We start from the raw sequence: 25,611 nt of genomic DNA on the forward strand, positions 1-25,611 counted from the left end.
GGGCGGGAGAAACAGAAACTGGCTTCCAGCGCAAAACTAGGTCAAACCTCAGGCGACTTAACTTTCTCGCACCTGTTAATTTCGCTTTATAAACATCAACTTAAGATACTTATCACTTCTTCCCCCCTCGAAGCCGAGCTGGTTAGGTCAGAGGATTTTTTTTTCCCTTTCGTTTCCACCTTCGCGTCAAGGCTTCAGGGTCCAAGCCTACCTTCCCACCAAAACTTTTTTTTTCTTTTACACCTCCAAACACCCGGGAAATGCCTGGTACCGCCTGCTAGTCTCATATATTTCGAGGATAAGAATTCATCTAGTCTGGTGAAGTATCCAGCTTCGTGCTGTTACTTCAGCAACATCAGTTAGAGAAAGGACACCATTTTCATAGAAGCCAATGTCGCGTAGCCATACTTAGGGGATCTTATATGGGCTTCGAATACTATATTATTTTGAATATTTGGTAAGAGTTTACTTGTAGGTGGATGTATCTTCTAGTCAGATATCTTCTATAAATATAAAAGCGAAAATGTGTGTGTGTATGTATGTATGTATGTAATGTGGGTGTGTATGTATGTATGTATGTATGTATGTTCGCTTTTTGTGTATGTCTGTAAAAGGCTTTTTTCGCTGGACTTCTCGGTTGGCTGACGCCTTCTTAAAACTTTTTATATGCTGTCTAAATGATAATATCTAAGAGTTATAAACGGGGATCGCGTGTGTATTAAATTTACCCGACTTTCACATGCTATTTTTTCCAGATTTTTAGATCGCCGCATGTATCTTCCGATTTTCAGTATAAAAAAAGCGAAACTGGATTCGAATCGGTAGTTTCCGGTGGTCTCCGGAAAGTGATGTAAACGTTAGGTCAATGTCAGCTTTTCAAAGTCATGTCAGACAATTGCTTTCGTCTGGACACTCCCCTAATAAACGGGGAGCGGGTGTTCCCCAAAATTGGTTAAAAACAAACAAACCTGGTTATTGATTATTGACCTCATTAAAAACTGTCCCGCAGAAAATGTTAACTGCTGACTTGCTATTGTTTACGTCGTCGTAACGCTTGCAGAAAATGTTAACTCCACGATTTCCACTTGACCTCATTAAGTCGTTAGGTGCGGGCACCTATCAATTCTCTTCCTACTTAAATAAATTAAAACGTCTTTCAGTAACTCTTTCTTGCTGGCCGATCGGTTAACGTGTCATTTTTTTTCACATTTTATTTTCCAACTTCGCCTTAGGGCTTCGGGTTCGATCCTACCTATGTACCAAAACTTTTTTTAGCCCCCCCTCCGTGTTTCTCACCCAGGAAACGCCGGGTACCCACGCTAGTCTATATATATAAAAGGCAAAATGTGTGTGTGTATGTATGTATGTTCGCTTTTTGTGTATGTCCGCAAAAGGGTTTTTTTGGTCGGCCTTCTCAGGGAGGAGGGGGTCGCTCATTCTTAAAACTTTTTATATCACGTCTAAATGATAATATCTATGAGTTAACAACGGGGGTCGCTTGTCTATTAAATTAGCCCGACTTTGAAATATTAAATGTCCCACATTTTCAGATCGCCTCGTGTTGCTTTCGTTTTTCGGTATAAAAAAAGCAAAACTCGATTCGAATCCCTGGCCCATCAAAGCGATCTTGATCAATGTCGGCTTATCACCGTCATATCAGATGGTTGCTTTCATTTTGAGACACTCCCCTAATAAACAGGGTTATTGACCTCATTAAAAACTGTCCCGCAGAAAATGTTAACTGCTGAATAGCTATTGCTTACGTCGTCGTCACGCTCGCACAAAATGTTAACTCTACGACTTCCACTTGACCTCATTAAGTGCAGTCACCTGTCAATTCTCTTCTTAAATAAATTCAAACGTCTTTCAGCAACTCATTCTTGGTGGCTGATTGGTTAACGTGTCATGTTTTTTTTCACATTTTATTTTTTAACTTCGCCTCAGGGCTTCTTTTTTTTAAATTTTTTTTTTTATTACATTTTCACCCCAAACAAGGCACATTGCCACTTTGGTGTAGGGGGCTACTATCAGGGGAAACATCTACTGGGGTACTATGTAGGGATTTGGGCAGCGAGATGTTGGTTCACGTTGCACTTGAACTTATGCATGTCAGTACAGTTGGGGAAGCAGGAACTTGGAATGGAATTCCAAAGTCTAGCAGTTCTGGGGAAGAAACTACTGGAGTAGAAAGATCTTTTACATCTAGGAATCTCTACAGTGTGGGGGTTGGATTTTGCAGCTTGTCGGGTCTGTCGAGGGTGTTTACGTCGTGGGGGCACAAGTGCTTGCAGTTCATCAGAGCATTCACCATTATACTTGTAGAACAGGCAGAGGGATGCAACGTTTCAACGATGGGACAGAGGCTGAAGCTTAGATGCCAGTTTAGGGCCTATCAGATTTGCAACTCTCTTTTGAACCCTGTCAAGGAGCGAGAGACTAGTAGCCGATGCACCAGCCCAAATATGACAGCAATACTCCATACATGGGCGAATAGTGGCCTTGTAGAGGTACAGGATACTTTCGGGTGTTAGAAGTTTTCTAGCACGGTTCGATCCTACCTACTTACAAAAACTTTTTTTACCCCCCCCCCTCTGTGTTTCTTTTTGATTTAAGAGCACACAAACCTCGAAACACCCGGGCAACGCTGGGTACCCCTGCTAGTAATATATAAAACTAAGTATTTGTTCCCCCTCGATGTACATATCCCAACAAACCCGCTAAGCAGCAAAATCACACTACAGAAATGCATTTTGAGGGTGCTGGCAATGGTCCTGTTGTCATAACCTGGATCAGCAGAGAGCATAAATAGTACAGCGACGCATCTCTGATCTCGCTCGTTGAATTTTGTGTCACTTTCAGACATGATAGAAAGCTCCTATGACTCTTGGGATTTATACATAACTGGCTAACTAGTAGATAGTCTGCAACAAAAAAAGAGAACCGGTTTTCATCAAACGGAAATGGAATCAGGATGTCTTTTCTAAGGTGATAATTTTATCGTTCCACCCTGTATTTCCCTTTGTCTGTTTGTTTGAATTTCTCGGTAACTACTGAGCCGATCTGGCTTAAATTTTGTATGGTTTTTTGTTATGATAAATAAACACAAGTAATATATGTTTTTATTTCATTTTATTTCAGTCAAAGTTCTCAGAAATCAAGAGGCCCCCTTCCTGGATCTCTATATGAGAATCCAACAAATCCCAGATTTTCTTTGTGGACATTCTTTCATTGTTTCCATTGTTCCATTATTCCTGCTTCGACCCAAATTAACACAACACAACTTTCCGTTTACCTACATTCTTTGTTGTATAAGTTATTTCTAATTTGCATTCCTCACTATAATGGATAATTCACTGCATTCCTGGAATCGTATCTTAACTAACAAAAATGCATTCTTATTAACTTTTAATAACTTCATCCGATTCCAGAATTCTCCTTCAATAATAATATTCGATGCTAATTCATTTCTAACTAAAAACCGGGAATTGTCCCCTTCAAAGCGGGATCGACTTTTTTATTATGACCTCATCACTCGTTGGAGTGTTATAATTGGTTCTGTGACCAGGATTTCATATCCTTGATAGAGACCAGGACTTGTCACTCTCGTTTAGAGTTATATAAATGCACATACATAAATACATGTACTATTTTATTTATTTAAATTCCAGCTTCACTCTTTTCACTATCAACGTTTGAATCCTTGTTTTGCCACAGTTGAATTAAATGACTCGATCTCTGAAAAACCTCCCTTTTTTTTTTTTTTTTTTTTTACTCATGTCCACCCCTTACAAAGCATATCGCCACTAGGACGTAAGGGGCTACTATTTGGGGCCATGTGTAGAAAAGATTAACAAGATATTTGTTTATGTTATATTTAAACTTTGTTTATGTTATATTTGTTTATGATATATTTAAACTTCTGCATATCAGTACAGCTAGGGAAGCAGGCAACAGGAAGGGAATTCCAAATTCTAGCTTTTTGAGGGAAGAAACTATTAGAATAGAAAGCTTTCTGGCATTTAGAGACATTAACAGTAAAGGGGTGAGATCTTATTGCTAAGCGGGTTTGTCTGGGATATGTAGGTCGAAGGGGTACAAGCGAAACAAGTTCATCAGAAAACATTCCATTAAAATATTTGTAAAACAGGCACAGTGATGCAACATTGCGGTGAGGAGACAGGGGCTGGAACTTAGTTGATAAAGTGGGATTGATTAGATTGACAACTTTTTTTTGGACTCTATCTAAGAGGGAGAGACTAATGGTAGATGGACCATTCCAGATACGACAACAATACTCTAGAAGTGTAAGCCATGTTTAGTATTATAAAAGTTTCGGATGGTTCGTTGTTTTAAGCAAGTCTTGAGAGGTGACTGGTTTTCAGTAGACAGAACAGTTTCCGATGGTTCGTTGTTCTAAACAAGTTTTGAGAGGTAACTTGTTTGCAGTAGACAATTCCACAGAGCAAAATATTCTTACCATGTCGAGACGGAGGTGTGGGGGGGGGAACATGTGAAATTGCTACAGAAAAGGTTTAATATTTATGAAGCAATTCTGGTTTCTGATTGGTTGGAGCAGCTATGGCTGTGGGATAGTCGTCCCCCGAGTTTTAAGTGGAAAGGTTGTTTATTTCTCTCCCATTGCAAGAACTTAGACACCTGGGTCGAAAAGAGGGATTGAGAAGCCAGCATCCCCGAGAAGGGGAGCACTCTGAGCTACACAAAGTGCGTGAACAGCCCCATCAGCATTCCCCGATAAGGACACCTCAGGCGATTAGTAATAAACTAACTCGTTCTCAATGAGAGAAGGCAAGGCATGGGAGAGTGGACCTCTTAGAACTGCACAGAACTATTCCCACCGCGAAATCAATAGGTAACGGATCATTACCGGAATGGTCTAATCTCTGTTTATTTTGGGGGCCAAGGATAAAAATTATTGGAAAAAGAAATAAGGGTTCAATACAAAACATGACCTCCTCCTGCTACTCCTCCCCAGCTACTACTACTACTACTACTATTGCGGCTGCTGCTTTCCCTTTCCTCCTCTCTTCATTTGACATCAATTTTCGTTTGTTAAGGATCAAATGTTTTCTAATGTTTTACAAATATGTTCATTTTTTTTAAATAAATGAAATAAACGTTTTAACTGTCATTACCAACAAAAATTCGAAGCACGTTTTTTGATGTCCATGTGTCTAACACGTGCGAACATGTTTGTACAATCAGAAAACAGCACGGTTCCCACGACTTTCGGAAAAATTTTTTCGCGCCCAAATTATTTGAAGCGTAAAAAAAGTGGTGGAAAGCTCTTCTGTTTGTCTCGGACGGATTTTCTTTTCTTCTTCTTTCTTCTTTATCTTTTCTTTTTCTTCTTTTTCTTTTTTTCTTCTTTTTCTTTATCTTTTCTTTTTTCTTTTTCTTTTTCCTTCTTTTTTCTTCTTTATCTTTTCTTTCTTTTTTCTTCTTTTTCTTTTCTTCTTTCTTTATTTCTTCTTTTTTCTTCTTTATCTTTTCTTTCTTTTTTCTTCTTTTTCTTCTTTCTTTATTTCTTCTTTTTTCTTCTTTATCTTTTCTTTTTCTTCTTTTTCTTTTCTTCTTTCTTTATTTCTTCTTTATCTTTTCTTTTTCTTTTTCTTTTCTTCTTTATTTCTTTTTTCTTCTTTATCTTTTCTTCTTTATTTCTTTTTTTTTCTTTATCTTTTCTTTTTCTTCTTGAGCTTCTTTTTCATCCTTTTCTTTTTCTTATTCTTTTCCTTCTTTTTTCTTCTTCCGTTCTTCTTCATCTTTTTCTTTTTTCTTATCCTTCTGTGTCTTTCATCTTTTCTCCTTCTTCATCTTTTTTCTTTCTCTTTTTCTCCTACTCTTTTCTCTTTCTCTTCTTTTTCTTATTCCATTTCTTCGTTTTTATTCTTCTTCCTTTTCTTGTATCGGAATCGGGAATTTAGAACAGAATCGGTAATTGTATCGGAATCGGGAATTTAGAATGAATCAGTAATTGTATCGGAATCGGGAATTTAGAACTGAATCGGTAATTGTATCGGAATCGGGAATTTAGAACTGAATCAGTAATTGTATCGGAATCGGGAATTTAGAACAGAATTGGTAATTGTATTGGAATCGGAAATTTAGAACAGAATCGATAATTGTATTGGAATCGGGAATTTAGAACAGAATCGGAAATTTTATCAGAATCGGGGATTTAGTACTGAATCAGTAATTGTATCGGAATCGGGAATTTAGAACTGAATTCGTAATTTTATTGGAATCGGGGAAAAATGTTGGAATTGTCGCATCACTAACGTGGACGCATTTAAAAAAATGTGGTGATACAGAAGGCTAACTACAAACGTGGATCATGCGTTTGTGATTTCAAACTCACCTCACGGCCTTAATGACAGACGCGATGCAGCCGACCACAAAACATAATCCAGTGAAAGTTCCAAAAATGAACAAGAAAATTGGTTGGGAAGCCATTTGCAAAACTGAAAGAGAAAAAAAACAAAAAGAAAAATTGAAGCGTTTATATTATTCATTCTTTTCTGTTTTTATTGCTTTGTCGTTTTTGTTAACGTGTCATCACTTACCAAGACTGAAAGCTAATGAATGTTTCTATTTAAAGCACAATTGCCCCATGATACTTGACTTTTTTTTTTTATTTTAAACTTAAATTCAAGGCATTTTATATAATAAATTATTTTATAAAATCAACAGTAGGTGTGATAGTATGAACCATTACCCCCCCCCCTTAAAGAACTCTTCAGTAAAGAAGTCTGGCATATACCTTCACTTCCGTTGGACTAAGAACTGGAGTTCAATAAAAAATGGAGACCGTACTCCGCTTTTCATAAATGAATCTCATGTTTTGGTATTCTTTTACATAATGTTTCAGTAGGTTCTCTACAGTGCAATGTAGACTACAATGTATTATGGACTAAATCACTGCGAGTGACATATGAAACTTCCTTTAGGTGCACCGCGACGTGTCTTCAATTAGAGCAGGCAATGAATCGATTTGCTTGAAAAATGAGCAATTTCGCCGATTGTGATGACAATAAAAATATGGGATTTTTTTTCGTACTGTTATTCTCAACTTCATAGTTGTTGCTGTTTCGCCATGTTTTTTTTTTTTTTTTTTTTTTTTACACAGAGATCACCACTTATCAAGGCCCGGAAGCCACTCAGGGATAAGGGTTATTGCAAGTACATTACGTTAGTGAGGAGATTTGATGAAGTGTTTACTTAAGGGGGCGGTTTATTAGGAATTTGTTAACATTAGACTTGAACACATCCAAGTTGTAGTCCGGAGGGAAGCAGGCAGACGGAACAGAGTTCCACAGGCGTGCAGTTCTAAGAAAGAAGCCTTGTTCATGAAATCCGCGTTTTGATTTAGGCACAGATATAGAGCGGGGGAAATTTTTCACAGTGGATTCAGCTAGACGGGTGTTTTTCGTGAAAGATTGGCGAGGGAGGACCAGGGATTGGAGTTCAGACGAGCACCTGCCATGGAAATAACGATAAAACAAGGATAGGCTCGCAACGTCTCTTCTGTGGGAGAGGGGTTGCAGGGTAGAGAAAAGGGCATCCCCCACTAAACCACGAAGTCTATTTTGTACTCTGTCAAGGCATGATAGGCTGTTTTTGGCAGCTCCTGCCCAGATATGGCAACAGTATTCCATCCTTGGCCGTACTTGGCTTTTATATAGATAGAGAATTGCATCAGTAGTGAGATATCTTCTGGAGCGGTAGAAGGATCCCACCATCTTTCCAGCGACCTTAGCAACAGACTTGATGTACGTGTTCCATTTCAGATCAGGAGTAAAGGTCAAACCCAGAAGCTTGTCAAAACACGGGGCCTCACCCAGACGAGAGCCATCCATCACAATTGATGCCAGATGGGGATCAGAGCATTGATGATGTAAGGATAGGAGTTTTGTTTTGGATGCATTAAAGGTAACTAGCCGCATCTTCCCCCACTGAACCACGCGCTCGAGATCAGAGGAGAGAGAATCAGAGAGAACTTCGTCATTTACAGCCTTTGATGTGTTGCCGTAGATGGTCGTGTCATCAGCATAGATGTCAACGAATGATTTAAGTATGTGTTTAGGGAGGTCATTGATGTAGATCAGGAAGAGAGTTGGGCCCAGGATTGACCCCTGAGGGACTCCAGCATTTATATTGCAGGCCTCCGATTTTTGACCATCTACCACTACTCTTATGAGCCTATCGGAGAGAAATGATTTAATGATTGAGAAAACATTCCCAGTTATACCGTAGCTGGAAATCTTGTGAAGTAAACCCTTATGCCATACCTTGTCGAAGGCCTTTGATATGTCAAGAGCAATTGCCCTAGAAAGGAAGCCTTTGTCAAGAGATTCACTAATCCTGTGGGATATAACCGTCAGCACATCTGCGGTAGATCTTGCAGAGCGGAAACCATATTGTGTGTCACTAAGAAGGTTATTCCTGATGTTTCGGCCAACTCATCCTCTGGCCTTCTTCAGGTGGTTAACCACGGCGGGATAGAAATACTGGGTCTTTTAAACGTATCCCCAATAATTACTGCCTTCCATATCTGTTGTTTCATCACGATTTTGGCCAACTAATCCTCTGGCCTGCTTTGGTTAGGATTCAAACCGATTTCTTCCGAAAATGCTCACCTGGAATTGTAGAGACTCAACGCCTCCATCCACGATGCCATGGGCTCCGACCGTGTTGAAACAACTATGCCGATGAGGATATCAGTGTCCGAAAAAAAAAATCAATGCACAAATTATGAAGACCCATCTCAAAGGATTAATATATATACATATACATACATACATACATTAATATATATATATATATATATATATATATATATATATATGTAATTTATAAAATATATATGGCGATTAAGCTACAGTGTAGCTTAATCGCCATATATATTTTATAAATTACTAACTAGCTCTACCTACGTATTGAGCACTTTTGAAGTAAATACTTAAAGTTTACGCATAAATCTATACTTTCGTATATTAATTTTATGTGAGTAAATTAAGTAGTTATATATATATATATATATATATATAGTCATCCACATACAGTACTGTTTCGCTGTTTCACAGCTCATCAGTGCGGCTAGACAGGCAACCACCTCAAGCCAGGATTGAAACCCGACTGTCTGTATGGCAGTCAAGGCTCCTAACCATTACGCTATTGGTGGCCGCTGAACGAGTAGTGAATTTAACGATGTTTTGACATCGTCTGAAATACCGCCGCTCGATTTGTTTACACTAAGAGCGTCGCTTATACGCTAATGGTAATTCGTGTATCACTTCTCAATATGCTCAACTCAAGGTGAGGAGCATATATATATATATATATATATATATATATATAGAGAGAGAGAGAGAGAGAGATAGCTTAATGTAAAAGGAAAAGGGAAAGTTCAATTTCACAAAGGAGACTCATCCGGATCATGCCAAGTTGAACTTTGACCCCTTAATCGCCAAATTTCTGGCCGAAAACTGATCAAGCAATAAGCTTCGAAATGCCCTGGCATAAAGAGTCCCTTATATCTCCCAAATTTTGCCTGTATTCCATTATTAAATAAATGATCCATTCTATATCTACCAATATATAGTTTTGTGTCTTCATTTCATACTCTTGTTGTCCTATTATATATATGTTATGGCTATTAATTTTAAACTTGGTTGAAAACATTCTTTATTTTTGATTGTGAAATTAGAAAATAAAAAATGAATACGCCAAGTGGTCGGTTTCGAAGCTCGCTCGACAGAGTTAAAATCGAGCTTAATAGTTACGTTTTAATAAGAGAAAAAAGGGGGGGGGGACAATGAAATGGGAATGAAAAAGCGGGGGAGGGGGCAGTAAAAAAAAGGGGAAACTAATTATTAAATAGAAACCAGATTAAGCCCTAAGAAATTCTCTTTTTGTTTGCAAAGAGAAAGTTTCAGTCCTAATGTATATAGTTTCTAGAATTTTGAGATGGTAGAGAGAGTGTGACTTACTAAGAATGGAAAAAAGTACTCCACAAAAAATATATAACTATATATAACTGTCATTCGGAAACCAAAAAGGTTATTTTGAATAAACAACATATTTTATAACCAGCTGTGTGAGTTTTTATTTCGCTGCCAAGTGTATATATCGAGACAATGACAAAGGCTAATTTTTAGAAATAAAAAAAAAAAAAACACACTGAAAAAAAAAACACATTTGACGATCAGCTGCAGCGAAATTATAACAGACGGACGGTTCCTCTTAAGGAGATGCATGGTTGCAAGTCAGAAACTTATGCAACATTAAATTATGTTAGTGTGTGTTTTCGATCGCCCGTGAAAATTTATCTGGGTTGGGCTGATCTAATAAAGGTTACTCGTGCGGAGGGGAGGTGCAAAGAAAATCGTCAATCGTGTAACTTAATCTTAGAGATTAAAGCGGATTAAATAACCATAGCTAATCGGGTGGAGAATAAGGCGAAAAATCAACAACTTAAAAAAAAAACTTTAAAAGCGAAAAAAAATAGCGAATGATGTCAGGGGTCCGAAACGTAATATTATACGCACTCGACTATAGAACCTATGGTTCGAGGGTTTTTTGTGTTTCACTGCTCTACAGCCGATCAGCGTAGTTGGATTGTATTAAGGCTCGAACCTCGAATTATAGAATTATATAAATATATTTATTTTATTAATTACAGAGACAATATAAATATATATATTTTATTAATTATAGAAATTATATAAATATATAATATATATATATAATTATATAAATATATATATATAAATAAATATATAAATATATATATATAATTATATGAATATATAAATATTTTATTAATTATAGAGATTATATAAATATATCTATTTTATTAATTATAGACATTTTATAAATATATCTATTTTATAAATCATAGAAATTTTATAAGTATATATATTTTATTAATTATACAAATTATATAAATATATCTATTTTATTAATTATAGAGATTATATAAATATATCTATTTTATTAATTATAGAAATTTTATAAATATATCTATTTTTTTAATTATAGCAATTTTATAAATATATCTATTTTATTAAATATAGAAATTATTTAAATATATCAATTTTATTAATTATAGAGATTATATAAATATGTCTATTTTATTAATTATAGACATTTTATAAATATATCTATTTTATTAATTATAGAAATTATATGAATATATCTATTTTATTAATTATAGAAATTATATAAATATAACTATTTTAGTAATTATAGAGATTATATAAATATATTTATTTTAGTAATTATAGAGATTATATAAATATATCTGTTTTATTAATTATAGAAATTATATACATATAACTATTTTAGTAATTATAGAGATTATATAAATATATTTATTTTTTTAATTATAGAAATTATATACATATAACTATTTTAGTAATTATAGAGATTATATAAATATATTTATTTTAGTAATTATAGAGATTATATAAATATATCTGTTTTATTAATTATAGAAATTATATAAATATATCTATTTTATTAATTATAGAGATTATATAAACATATCTATTTTATTAATTAGAGAAATTATATTAATATATCTATTTTATTATTTATAGAGATTATATAAATATATCTCTTTTATTAATTATAGACCTTTTATAAATATATCTATTTTATTAATTATAGAGATTATATAAATATATCTATTTTATTAATTATAGAAATTATATAAATATATCTATTTTATTAATTATAGAAATTATATAAATATATCTATTTTATAGACATTTTATAAATATCTTGCATTCTTTGAATCGATCTGTTACGTTCACCATTTGAAAAGGAAATTGTTTTCGAAATTAATAATGGATACTGTCGCAGACATAGCAAGTAAGACATTTTACCTAATACAACTAAACAAATATATGTATATATAAAATACATGTATGTACTTATAATGATAGAAGATGTATCGAGGATCAGGAATGGGTATGTTTGATCTGGCAGAACGGTGGTTCATAAAAAGTGTGGAGTATACGTTCGCGCCTGGCCCCCAATGTATGGAAATAAAAAATGAAAAAAAGTTTACAACGGTTTTGATATAGATGTACATAAGAATACTTTGATAAGTATGCTTTAACTTAAATAGGGTTGGTATGATAAAATTGTGGGGTCTGCGTTCGCACCTGGGTTCCATAGAATGGAAATAGGCACAAACTTTAATAAAGACTTTTCATATCTATCTGCGTAAGTATACTTTGATAATTATATTTCAGTTTGAAGAAATATGGTATGATAAAATTATGGGGTGTTCGTTCGCGCCTGACTGCATAGAATGGAAATATGTCACAAAGTTTAACAAGGTTTTTTAATATAGATCCACAGAATATTGTGATAAGTGTTTCAGTGTGAACAGGAATGGTATAATAAATTATTGGGTTTATCTATTTTATTTTTACTTTCATCATATTTTGCTTTGGTTTTGATACCTCCAAATTCGAAGCTATCTCTTTACAACCCTTCCTTTTCATAACCTATCATACTTTCATAAATCAGAGTCCATTTTCTGTAGGCTGTTTTTGAACCCAGTCAACGACGGGTACTTTTGCTAGTATATATATATATATATATATATATATATATATATGTATGTGTGTGTGTGTGTGTGCTCGTACTTAGCTGTAGCGATAGATTTTATTTTATTAAAAGCACACAAAAACAAAAAATCTCGGAATTTCGAACAGAACTCTTTATTTAATCAATGGAGGTCATATTCTCTTGTTCCGTCAGCCATGTTCGGATAGAAGTCTTAAGTAGTTCTGAACTGTATTTACCCAGAACTTTATCCATTGCGCTACAGGTCATTGTGGAGAATTCTAGTATTTTTTTTTTTTTTTTTTTTTTTTTTTACACAGTGATCACCACTTATCAAGGCCCGGAAGCCACTCAGGGATAAGGGTTATTGCAAGTACATTACGTTAGTGTGGAGATTTGATGAAGTGTTTAATTAGGGGGGCGGTTCATTAGGAATTTGTTAACATTGGACTTGAAGACATCCAAGTTGTAGTCCGGAGGGAAGCAGGCAGACGGAACAGAGTTCCACAGGCGTGCAGTTCTAAGAAAGAAGCTTTGTTCATGGAATCCGCGTTTTGATTTAGGAACAAATATAGAGTGGGGGAAATTTTTCACAGTGGATTCAGCTAGACGGGTGTTTTTCGTGAAAGATTGGCGAGGGGGGACCAGGGATTGGAGTTCAGACGAGCACCTGCCATAAAAATAACGATAAAACAAGGATAGGCTCGACACATCTCTTCTGTGGGAGAGAGGTTGCAGGGTAGAGAAAAGGGCATCCCCCACTAAACCACGAAGTCTATTTTTTTTATAGTATAGGTTTTAGGAAGAAAGTCGGAGATTACATCGGCCGAAACGTTGTGCGAATGACGTTTAAAATGAGAACCGTAATCTGAATAATCCAAATAATAAGAATTATCAACCCTTATCGCAAAAATTCAGAAACAAATAACGTATAACGAAAAGTACATGTGAACAGGTGTTTTAGAAGCAGACGATTCTCAAACGGAAATAAAATCGAAATACAAAAGCAATAAATAAAAGAAATAAAAACGTAATAAAAACAAAATAACATCCGCATGAGTCGAGTAATATGGATTTTTTGAACGCAACATATATTTTTTCATTTCTCATACGGCATCTATTTTTTTTTTTTTTGTAGGAAGCACTAGTCTTTTTCTTTGATTAGGTCTGTCTACCAGTCTCTCTTTCTCTCTCTCTCTCTTTAGTCACGCTGATGAGCCGTAGATATGGCGAAACACGTGTCCGTGGATAACTGTTTTCTAAGTAAATATATATAAGAAACAACGAACAGATATATATATATATTTTATTTTTTATTACCGTATCTTTCTGTTAAGTTACATTATTGTTTCCTCAGACTTTTACAGAAATGCCTATATATATATATATATATATATATATATATATAGGCATTTCTGTAAAAGTCAGCAGTGCTCAATACATAAGTAGAGCTAGATAAGTTATAAACATACATCGCATATGTAATAACTACGGCGTCGTTTTTTTTTTTTTTTTTAAATAACTACACCTAGGTTGAAAATAGGCCAGCTTACTTAGATATCTACTCTCTCCATGAAAAGTACACACAAAGGAAGGGGCGAACCTAAGGTCAACTGTACCTTAGTCCTGAAAGTATCTGGCCATTGGCTGATTAGGATGGGCGCGGTGGAAACTAGGAAGCTGATTGGCTAACTAAAAATTCAGTCGCATGTCCGTATATAAAAACACGAACTAGACACAACCCTTTGCATAAGCCTGACGAATTCTCACGAGAATGGGACGCGGGATATTGTGTTGCTTAATTGCCATATGTATTTTTATAACATATATATATATGTGTGTGTGTGTTCCTACCTCTGAGCATTAATATTCATCGTTAACATTACAAAAACAAAAATCGACACACACAAACACACACAGATATATATATATATATATATATATATATATATATATTCGTATATTTTGGCAGCAAGTCATTATTTAGACTAGTCTGGTTGAACACGACGGAGTGATTTATAAAGTTAAAAAAAAAATGACTCGTGCGCCACCACCGAGAATGGAAATCAAAACGTTTAGATTACGATTTACTTTTTCCTTTAGCGTTAATGACTACTATGAAGACATTTTTACTGCAAAGCTAAAAAAATTTAAACCAATAGCTATTTCGTTACGCATGCATATTCGTAATGCCGTCGTTTTACCTTCACTTGGCAAATTTCAATTTTTTAAATTTGTACACTTTTGCACCGATTTTTACTGGCTAATATCCAAATATAAAGTTTTGCATTCGAATACACTATGTATGAAGTTTCGTGCCTGTAGACAAAAAACTGACGGAGGAGTTTGGTAGGCAAATTTTTTTAAACAAAAATATATACGCATACATAAATATATAACTTTTTTACGCAAATATTACGCATATATAAATCATGTAGAATATCTGCATGAATATAGTTACATGTAATAGTTAAGATGATCATCCGATGAGAAAAAAAAAACTAGTAAGAAATTGATTAAAATGAATGTTTAAAAGAATATGCAAATTAGCTATATCTTTTGTAGATGGATGCAATTCTACGACCCTTGTATAAGAAAGTTTATTTTCTTTTTAAATAATCAGAAAAAAAGGTTCGCGTTTTTTCTTCTTGGCCTTTGGGCCAAGATCTTTTCTCTGTTGTCAAAGTGTGGTATCTGTTCCGGCAGATACTGCAATGAAAGACCATATATGAGGGAAACCCCACATATCAGACCATTGCTCCCCCCCTCGCTCTCCACATTAAAAAAAAAAACGGCCTTGTGCCTAATTTGCTCAGTGGAGAAGCAAATAAATAACTAAATAAATAGAAAAAAGGGTTTTAATATGAATATCAATACACAAAAAAAAAAAAAAATTATACATATGATTTTCATGTGAGAGATTGTATATAATAAATTCCACAGCCAAACAACGTCGCAGCTCACAAGAGCCATGACAGTCAACGAACCGGAAGTCCAAGACTCGAGTTTCGTCCTCATTTGGGCTCATCAGTTAGGCACATCCGAACTCAGGATTCGAAACCCGAGCCTCTTGCATGCGAGGCAAGCACTCTACCAACTGAGCAAACGCCCCGCACACGGATGGCCGCGTCCCTTGTCGAGACGAAGTCGGTTCATTTCATAGTCGGATTTTGGCGCGGTTTGCTTGATCTGTGTTGGTTAATAGAAATTCTTGTGTGCGGGGCGTTTGCTCAATTGGTAGAGTGCTTGCCTCGCATGCAAGAGGCTCGGGTTTCGAATCCTGAGTTCGGATGTGTCTAACTGATGAGCCCAAATGAGGGCGAAACTCGAGTCTTGGACTTCCGGATCGTTGACTGTCATGGCTCTTGTGAGCTGCGACGTTGTTTTGGCTGTGGAATTTATTATATATATATATATATATATATATATATAGCTTAGGGCGTTGGAGGAAAAGAGTGAGCTCAATTCTATGAGAGGAGATTTATCTGGACATTATAAAGCTCAACAAGTATCATTGGAGCTTATATATGGGTTCATTTATTCAATAAGGGAATACAATCGATTAGTTGGGGGGATAGAAGCTGCTGATGAGAAGCATTAGGCTTCGAAATGCCTTGGCATAAAGAGTCCCTTCTATCTCCCAACTAATCGATCGTATTCCCTTATTGAATAAATGAACCAATCTATATCCACCAATATATAGTTCTGTGACTTCATGTCCCACTCCTATTGTTTTCATATATATATATATATATATATATATATATATATATATATATATATATATGAGAGAGAGAGAGAGAGAGAGAGAGGATGCTTCGTGCACCTGTTATTTTGTGACGATAATATTTTGTGGGGAGAGGGGCGCGCATATGTTACATGATATGCCGGTGTTTCATTTGGTTCGTCTGTTTTATGACAAATCAATACATTGAACAAATTTTATCTATTTTATTTGTTCGCTTGGTGTGTTTTATGGCATATCAACCCTTTTTGCTTAAATTGATGCCCCCCCCCTTTTGTTAGTTTGTTTTATATTTTAGAATTTTAAAGATGCGCACAAATGATTTAAATTATTTGGAATTTGTACATTGCCATGCACGTTTTGAAATGATCCAACTGATGTAATCTCTAACTTTATTCATTATCGCTTTTAGTAGACAATACGTCTATTCTTAGACATACCATTAACTAGCAACAACGTCATGTGCTACCAGCTCTGCTAACTGCCTTAAAAAAGTACAAAATAACAGAAAACATTAATACCATGTGAATAAAATATATACGTTTAAAGTAAAAAAACAACAAAAAAACGCATTATTACAAAATAAACAGATATTTATCTTGTTTGAAATGTATATTGAAATTTATGAATATATTTCGAAGATATACTTCATCATCAGTATGTCTTTCTTTCTTTTTTTGTTGATATGTTGTTGTTGGAGCAGAGAATCAGTAGAAGTCCGTTTTTTGTTTTTACAATAGACATTTGAAAAGACTACCGTAAAAACAACAAACAAACTTCTACTGATTCTATGCCGCAACAACAAAAAAAGAAAAGAAAAGAAAGACATACTGGTGATGAAGTGTATCTTCGAAATCTTCTATAAATAGAAAAGCGAAAATGTTTGTATGTATGTATGTATGTATATGTGTTTGAGCGAATGAACTCTTTTTCTGGGTCAACGGCCAACTAGCACCGTGTATATTTGTGTGTGTGTATATGTGTATTGGGGTAGAGAGGGCTCCCGTAAGCCATGGTGAAGGCAACCTTTCTAGGAGAAGCAAATCTCTGATTTAAAAAACCATAAAGCAGAAGACCAGTACCCGCATTAAGCTGGTCTGCAGTTTAATTTGTTGCTGGCTGTCTTGCTCTTGCTTGTTGCTGGATCTCAACATTTTGAACAGAGAGAGAGACTTAGCTGTCGTACAAAGCTAAGACTCTGTAACATCATATTTGTATAGATACTCCCTCAGACATTTGGGCTCATGGATTTTAAATGTCTGAGGGAGTGGCACTCGTCTGACAAGACGTTGCAATCATCATATGTGTTTGTATGTCTCGCAAAAAACTTTCCACACGGGTCACGGATTTTCGCCAGCTTGGTATCATTTTAAACTTCCAACCTTTGCCCGACAAATATCGAAAAATTGGCCAAAAGCGTTAATTCCTTCACCCAAAAATGATCAATTTTCTACCGGGGGGGGGGTAGCAAAAACCGTCCTCTCATGACGAGTTCGCGTCTACGCATGCGTCATACGACGTCGTAACCTGATTTAGTTTAAATATTTAAAAAAGCGACAGAATTTCGTCGACGTTGTCTTAGCTCAGTTGCTTAGAGTGCGGCCTCATTATTTTAAGGTTGTGGGTTCGAATCGTGGTGTGCGATGTCCTTTTTTTTATTTTCGATTATTTAAATTTTAATATTGAAACGGTTATTTAAGCCATTTTCATGTGTTTTTCAGATTTTTTAACGTTTGTTTTTCTGTTTTTTTTTTGTTTTTTTTACTTCGCTTATTCTTTGGTTTTCATTAACACCCCCCACCCCCGCCCGACGACACACACCCAAAAACACCCGGGCAACACCGGGTACCCACCGCTAGTATATTTATAAATTTCAATATAAATTTCAAACAAAAATATTTTGTAATAATGCGTTGTTTTGTCTTCAAACGTATCTAATACGTATTTATTTTATTCAAAATCAACCAGCGTTTCTATCAAGGAGCACAAACCCTAACGTAATAACGTGTGATTCATTGGAGGGGGAATCGTCTCCATAAAAATCCTAAAATGTCTATTTTTTAACCATCCCTGAAGATGGATCTGTACAGATGTGAAAGTACTCGGACCAAAAGTCGCTACAGCAGTTACATTGTCATTAGAAACAAGAAAACTAGAAAGGATCAGAACCAAAATATGTCGACAGAAGTTGTCCAGGTTCTGTTTTTCCGTGATATAAGCGTTGTTTAAATTTTAAAAAATATGCATAAAATACGTCTATAAGCTAAATTACAACGCAATGTTATAAAAAATTAAAATAAATTGAAGAAAAGTTAATAAAGAGTCCGCGTGTTGTTCGTCTACAGAGTTATTTTACCAATGGCGGAAGAATACTTTTAGCGCACTCAGTTTACCATCATGGCGAGAAAAAAAGGTATCAAATTTTAGGAATGGTGTCTATCGATATGAAATATTAATAAGCAAATATTTGTTTATTTAAATATATATTATTATTTACTATAATAATTATTAAATACTGACAGACACTAGTGTTTCATATTTTCGGGAATCATCAGTGCAGGGTGTCACGATTAACACTAGTCGATAAATTCGAACCTGGCGACAGAAGCCATCCCTGGCTTCATTAACAAGGACCTAATCCATTCGGCTACCGTTAACCGCGAGAAATGCTGTTGAATTTTAAACATTTATTTTTTAAATGCTTTTATCATATATATATATATATATATATATATATATAAATAAAACTACTTCATTTACTCACATAAAATTAATATACGAAAGTATAGATTTATGCGTAAACTTTAAGTATTTACTTCAAAAGTGCTCAATACGTAGGTAGAGCTAGTTAGTAATTTATAAAATATATATGGCGATTAAGCTACACTGAATATTCCGCGTTTCATCCACTCTAGGACTCTTCAGGCTTATGCCTGAAGAGTCCTAGAGTGAATGAAACGCCATTTCGTATATTAATTTTATGTGAGTAAATTAAGTAGTTTATATATATATATATATATAGTTTATTTGTTTTTGTGATACGTTTTGAATGAATTTTACGTAAATGCGAGTTGGGAATAAATCTCCCTTTCACCAATTTGGGATGTGGAGCGGCATACATATTGTTTTTCAAATATAATTATCCACTGACACGTGTTTCAGCGTCTACAACTCATCAGATTGGCTTAATCTAGCGAGGTTCGAAATTGGGACCCCATGGTAAGAAGCCTAAACTCCCACCACTGGTCCATCTTGCAAGACTGTTTTGATATATCGCGATTCACGTGGATGCTTATTTGTTTTTGCTTTTGCGATATGTATCGAATTAATTCAATTATTTATACGGAAGTGCATTTTTACCTAGATTATTCCCAACTTGCAGTGGATAATTATATTTTAAAATCAATATATATGCCGCTCCCCATCTGAGGGTACCAAATTGGTAGAAGGAAAAATGATTCCCAACTCGCATTTAGGTAAAAATGCGCTTTCGTATAAATGATTGAGAATCGTGAAGGAGAATTGGTCCTTTTCTGTTGACTAATGCTGGGTGTTGTTGTTGAAGTTTCTGATGCAGTTCATCCATTTGTTGAGAGTACTTATCTGCCGTAACGGTTTCGTAATGAACTCGTAGCATTTGTACTCTTTCGGCATAAATACCCCTACTAAACCCACAAGCAGCAAAATTCCACCCCTACACTGTGGAAATTCCTAGATAGTGGGAAGCTTTTTACTGTAATAGTTTCTTTGCTCAAACTGATAAACTTTGGAATTCTTTCCCTGCTTCCTTGACGATACTGACATGCAGAAGTTCAAGTGTAATGTAAACAGACATCTTGCTGTTCAACTCCCCACATAGCACCTCTGCAAATTTTGTCCTAAATAGTAACCCCTTACAACAAAGTGGTTTGAGGGTGAAAACCCAGTAAAATAAAAACAAATAATAATAAAAAAAAAAAACATTGCAACTGGGACTGAGGGGAGTTGAGCAGCAAGATGTCTGTTTACATTACATTTAAATTTCTGCATTTTAATAGAGTCAATGAAGCAGGAGACAGGGAGGGATTTCCAAAATCTAGCAGTTTGTGGGAAGAAACTGCTAGGGTTGAAGGCTTTCCGGCATCTAGGGACCTCAACAGGTAAAGTGTAGGATTTTTCTGTATGTCAGGTGAGTCGGGAGTATGTACGTTAGGGGGCACTAGTGTGATGAGTTCATCAGAGCACATTCCATTAAAGTACTTTTAAAACAAGCACAGGGATGTGACAGTTGGGCGATGGGACAGGAGTTCATTCACCATCATCGTATCTTGTGAATATGAAGATTCAATTGTTGGTATTGGTTTCCCCAATACATTTCTAAACAGAATTCTTTATAGAAAGACATCGGGTACTTACAGGTGGGACCGCGTGAAGGTTGCCAACATCTAAAGTGAAAGTGATTTTTATGGAACAAACTGGATTTAAATTTAGAAGAACTTGGTCATCTTGGTACGCACGCTTGGACATAGTTTCTTGACATACACGAGCACGCTTGCGCGTACCAAGATGTAACTAAGACTATGACAACAGCATATTCTTTTCATTGTTTTGACTCTCGAGTGTGTATCCGTTGATATCTTATATGCTTTTATATAGACTGATGTGGTTCTCGGTTGATTAACTGTGTCGGATATATACTCGAGAGTCAAAACAATGATAAGAATATGCTGTTGGAAAACTACTTATTTACGGAAAATTTTAATCGGATATTCGTTTTTAGCATGCCCGAAAAGCTATGAAAGTCGTCATTTTAAAGAAAAATGTTAAGGTGGAAACCAGCTAAAAATTTTAAATTTAATTAATTTTTTTTTCTAGAAAAAACAAAAAACAAACAAAAAAAAAACAAAAATAAAACAAAAAAATAAAAAAATAAAACAAAAAAAAATAAAAAAAACCCCAAAAAACCCAAAACAAAAAAAAACAAACAAACAAAAAAAACAAAAAAAACCCAAAAAACAAGAAAACAAACAAACAAAAAACAAAACAAAACAACAAAACAAACAAATAAACAAAAACCCCAAAAAACAAAAAACAAAAAACAAAACAAAAAAAAGCAACAAGAAAACAAACAAACAAACAAAAAAAACAACAAAACAACAAAACAAAACAAAACAAACAAATAAACAAACAAAAAAACAAACAAACAAACATAAAACAAAAAAAAACAAAAACAAAAACAACTAACCTTTTTATTTTTGTAGTTGCTCAACTTCATCCCTGGGGCAAGTCTTTTGTTTTTCTTTTTTTTTTCTTTTCTTATTTCAGCGTGGAGATGTACATTATGCCAATCATGATGAGGGCGAGAATCACGTAAACAGCCCCAACAAAAGCGTACAACACTGGAGGGTTCTTGTTTCGGGGGTAAAGTTTAGTTTTAACGTCATCTTCCACCACCAAAGTGGAGTGGAGGGAAGGCATATACCTTTCCCGGAGATCCCTCTTGACAGATTGCATTTAAAAAAAAATACCTGAAATTAATTAGTTTTTTTATTTTTTTTCAATATGGCTGAAGTTGAGGTGAGCAATTTGGAATTGTGCTGAGTGGCAGCTGTGTGAAAGTGGATAGTTGATTGATTGATAAAGATCCAGAGAGAGAGGGAGAGGGAAGAAGGGAAGGAGATAGTGCGGGATGGAGAAAGAAAGAGAGAGAATACCCCGGCACAGGTGGTATGTGTATGTGTGACAGAAAAGAGTCAGAGATCTACTTACATAAGCAAACAGAGAGAGAGAGAGAGAGAGAGAGAGAGAGAGAGAGAGAGAGAGGCAGGATAAGGGTAGGGATTCGATATATTCATACCCTCCTTCTCACACACATAAGCAGAGGTGTGTGGAAGGGAAAGATTGAGAAAGAGAGACAATATACACGCACAGGTGTGACAGGAGAGAGAGATATCTACTTACATAAGAGAGAGAGAGAGAGAGAGAGACAGACAGACAGACAGACAGAGGGAAGGTGAGGGAGATTTGGCACCCTCCCACACAGGATTAGAGACGGTAAACGCGTATGTTTGTGTGTGTAGAGAGAGGGAAAGATATATATACTGAGTAGAAAAGAAAGAGGGAAAAAGAGCGAGAAAGACAGAGATAAAGGAAGAGAGAAAGAGAAAGAGAGGAAGAGAAAGAGAGGGGTGAGAGATAGAGATAAAGAGAAACAACGAAAGAGAGAGAGAGAGAGAGAGAGAGAGAGAGAGGAAGTACACGTACACTTCAACACCTGCTGCTCTGTTCCACCAAATAAACCTAATCTTATTAAGAACCTAATTACTACCAGGTGCGAACTATTTTTTGTTGTGTGTCCAACAAAATCATCCGCCTGTAATTCTTGGATTGAAACTTTTTTTTTGATCAAATCAGTCATGCAGCAAAAAAAAAAAAAAAAAAAAAAAATACAACATTTTTATAAAATTCAAACTAAAACATATTTACATTCACTATAAACTACCTACATCACCTGTCACTTGCCGGAACTGTTTTTTTTTTTTTTTTAATACTAATAAGTAACCACTAAGCAAGACAAGAAGCCACTTGAGGATAAGTTTTAGTAAGATTGCTTTTTGGACCATCATTCCCTTCACAGCAAATCCATTGTTAAGATGGATTTTTCTTTTTTTTCTGGTTCTCAGCAGTTCGAGGAGGTTCGCCCTCCCAGGCTTGACCTTTTCCCTTTCAGAATGGGTTAGTTTATTGCTAATCACTCGAGGCGTCTCTACTGAATAATACCGATGAGGCTACCCAAACATTTTTTGGAGAGCATAGTTCTCTTTCTCTAGGGCGGTGGTTGTTCAAATCCCACTTTCAGACCCTTGTGTCACATCATCTCACCATGGGAGGGTGATAAACAAGACGTGTTGCCATGTGTTAGTCTTCCGTCAGTTTATCTCTGGCCAAGCCTTTATTTATTCCTCTCTTTCTTAAATCCATCCTTATGATCATAATCATCATCAATTTAACGTCAGTCTTTTTATATGCCGCCATGTGTTGGACGATATACGGCATAATCACGTTGACACACCGGTTCCCGCTGGATCACCGAAGTTAAGCAACGTTGAACCTAGTCAGTACTAAATGGGTGACCATTTGGGACTTCCAGATGTTGTATGTGCTCTCTGCTTATCTCGGCATTGTTTCCAGTCGTCCTGGTCTTCTCCTTGCCACTGGACTCGAACAGTGTCGATTCAGGAGAGGTGTGGTGGGGATTAGCAACCCTTGCCTCTCAATTACATGCGCAGCTGACACTACAGGGGTTGTCCTTTGTCTTTCGAGACTGAACGGAAGCATAGGATAGGATGTGTTGGATGACTTATCGAAATAGATTTCAAAACTGTTGGTCTTTCAAATTAACTTATCTCTGGCCAAGTCATTATTTATCCTTCTTTCTCAAATCCATCCTTATGACTTTTTCTTCTTCTTCTTCTTCCTGCTTCCTTTGTTCCAGCTCGTTTGATGCGTTTGTGTTCTCATCAATTCACTCTTTTGATACCCCACCCTAACACAGTTTCTTATTTCAGCAGCGTCCCTCCCAAAACAGCAAGCTCGTGAAACTCGCTTCCTGCTGACTGTTTTTTTCTCCTATCTAGAGCCTTTTGCGTTTTCAAGAGCAAGGCCAATAAGCATCTCATGTCTTTGTGATAATCTTCTTTCGTCCTTGTTAGCACCTTAAATCACGTGGCTTCATGCCCTGTTTGGAACGATTTCTTAAAAAAAAAAACCCATGATCATCCTCCTCCTCCTCGTCATCATCATCATCATCAGTTTAACGTCAGTCTTTTTACATGCCGGCATGTGTTGGATGACTTATTGAAATAGATTTCAAAACTAACTTATCTCTGCCCAGGGCTATTTTTATCCCTCTTTCTCTGTTCGCCTTGGCTTTCCTTCGCAAATTGACCTTGCTGCTTCAACCTGTTAGCTATTGGTCGGGCAAGGCCGAAAGATATGCTGATCGATGATTACTGTGATCGCTATCTTTTGGCATTGTCCGCTCAATATCTTACAGATCGTTCTACATCTACTAACCAAAGATCTGTCATCTATTCTTTCATCATATATATATAATTAATATTTAAATAAAATAAAAAAAAGTAAATACGTCCTAAAATGTGGGTGAAGAAAAAATGTAAACAAAGGCTAAAACTCCTTTCTTATAATAAAAACGTTCAGGGAACGAAGTAATAAAAAAGAAATTAATCGCTAAAAAAAAAAAAAAAAAAGAAATTCAACAATCTTACATTTATAAGCGATAAAAATCGTGCATAAAATTGGCAAGAACCCGGTGCTCCCGCGGTAAAAACACCAGACTACTTATCGAGCCTTTTCTAGTCTCACACAAAAACATGCATTCCCATATCAAGCTATATTACTTGTCATATACATACGTGCACACAAACATACGCGCGCACATCCAGACACGTACATATATTCACGTTAGCGTATATACACTCACATTCACGTGTATACACACACACGCTAACGTACGCACATATACGCACAGATGGACGACGTCACTTCCCTTTCAAAGGAAATCCACATATGCGCAAAAGACCACCGGAAACAATTATAAAAGCAAGAGACAAGCTGTTTTCAGCCGCCTCCCTTTCAACCACTATAGGACTCTTTACTAACTAGCTCTACCTACGTATTGAGCACTTTTGAAGTAAATACTTAAAGTTCACGCATAAATTTATACTTTTGTATATTAATTTTATGTGAGTAAATGAAGTAGTTATATATATATATATATATATATATATATATATATCAACTTTGTGGGTCTTTGTTTTGTAGTTCTTGATTTTTAGCTGGATATACAAACATACAAACACATGCAGACAACTTCCCTTTAGATAATAATGTTATATATTGGTACCCTACAATAGTAAGTATAGAGTATGTTAGCTAGTATAAATGAATAAATTCAGTACATGTCAGGGCAATCTGGAAGCAAATGAAAATAGACCACATGCACCTAGGTAAGGAGGGGTACCCTGACTAGAGCAGACAATCAATCGATTTGATTGGAAAATTGATGATTTCACTGATTTCCGATAACAATAAAAATATTGGAAGTGTGGAACATGCGTTGAGTCTCATTCGATCCCGGGCAACGTCGTGTGTCTCTGTTAGTAGATAAATGACTACAAGAAACCTTCTCTACCACCAATAGCAATGGCCAAGAACACATTGCCTGAAAGTACTTCTTTTAAACTCCTCGGCCTAACGCTTACAGGGAA

The 25,611-nt window shown here is 35.6% G+C and overlaps 1 protein-coding gene across 1 annotated transcript in view; it reads right to left on the reverse strand.

Moving 5' to 3' along the window:
* Window positions 1–21,927, reverse strand: part of LOC145260692 (uncharacterized) — a 44,541-nt gene extending 22,614 nt beyond the window's left edge. Inside the window, exons 1-2 of the mRNA XM_080119093.1 lie at window positions 21,567–21,927; window positions 6,377–6,479 (exon numbers count right to left, since the gene is read on the reverse strand). Of these exons, the coding sequence (XP_079975219.1) occupies window positions 6,377–6,471 (95 nt within the window). The 5' untranslated portion in view covers window positions 6,472–6,479; window positions 21,567–21,927. The remainder of the gene's footprint in view (window positions 1–6,376; window positions 6,480–21,566) is intronic.
* Between the last annotated feature and the right edge of the window lie 3,684 nt (window positions 21,928–25,611).

The sequence above is a fragment of the Euprymna scolopes genome, chromosome 36 (assembly GCF_053919585.1).
Source record: "Euprymna scolopes isolate OS-2025 chromosome 36, ASM5391958v1, whole genome shotgun sequence".
Taxonomy (NCBI): Eukaryota; Metazoa; Mollusca; class Cephalopoda; order Sepiida; family Sepiolidae; genus Euprymna; species Euprymna scolopes.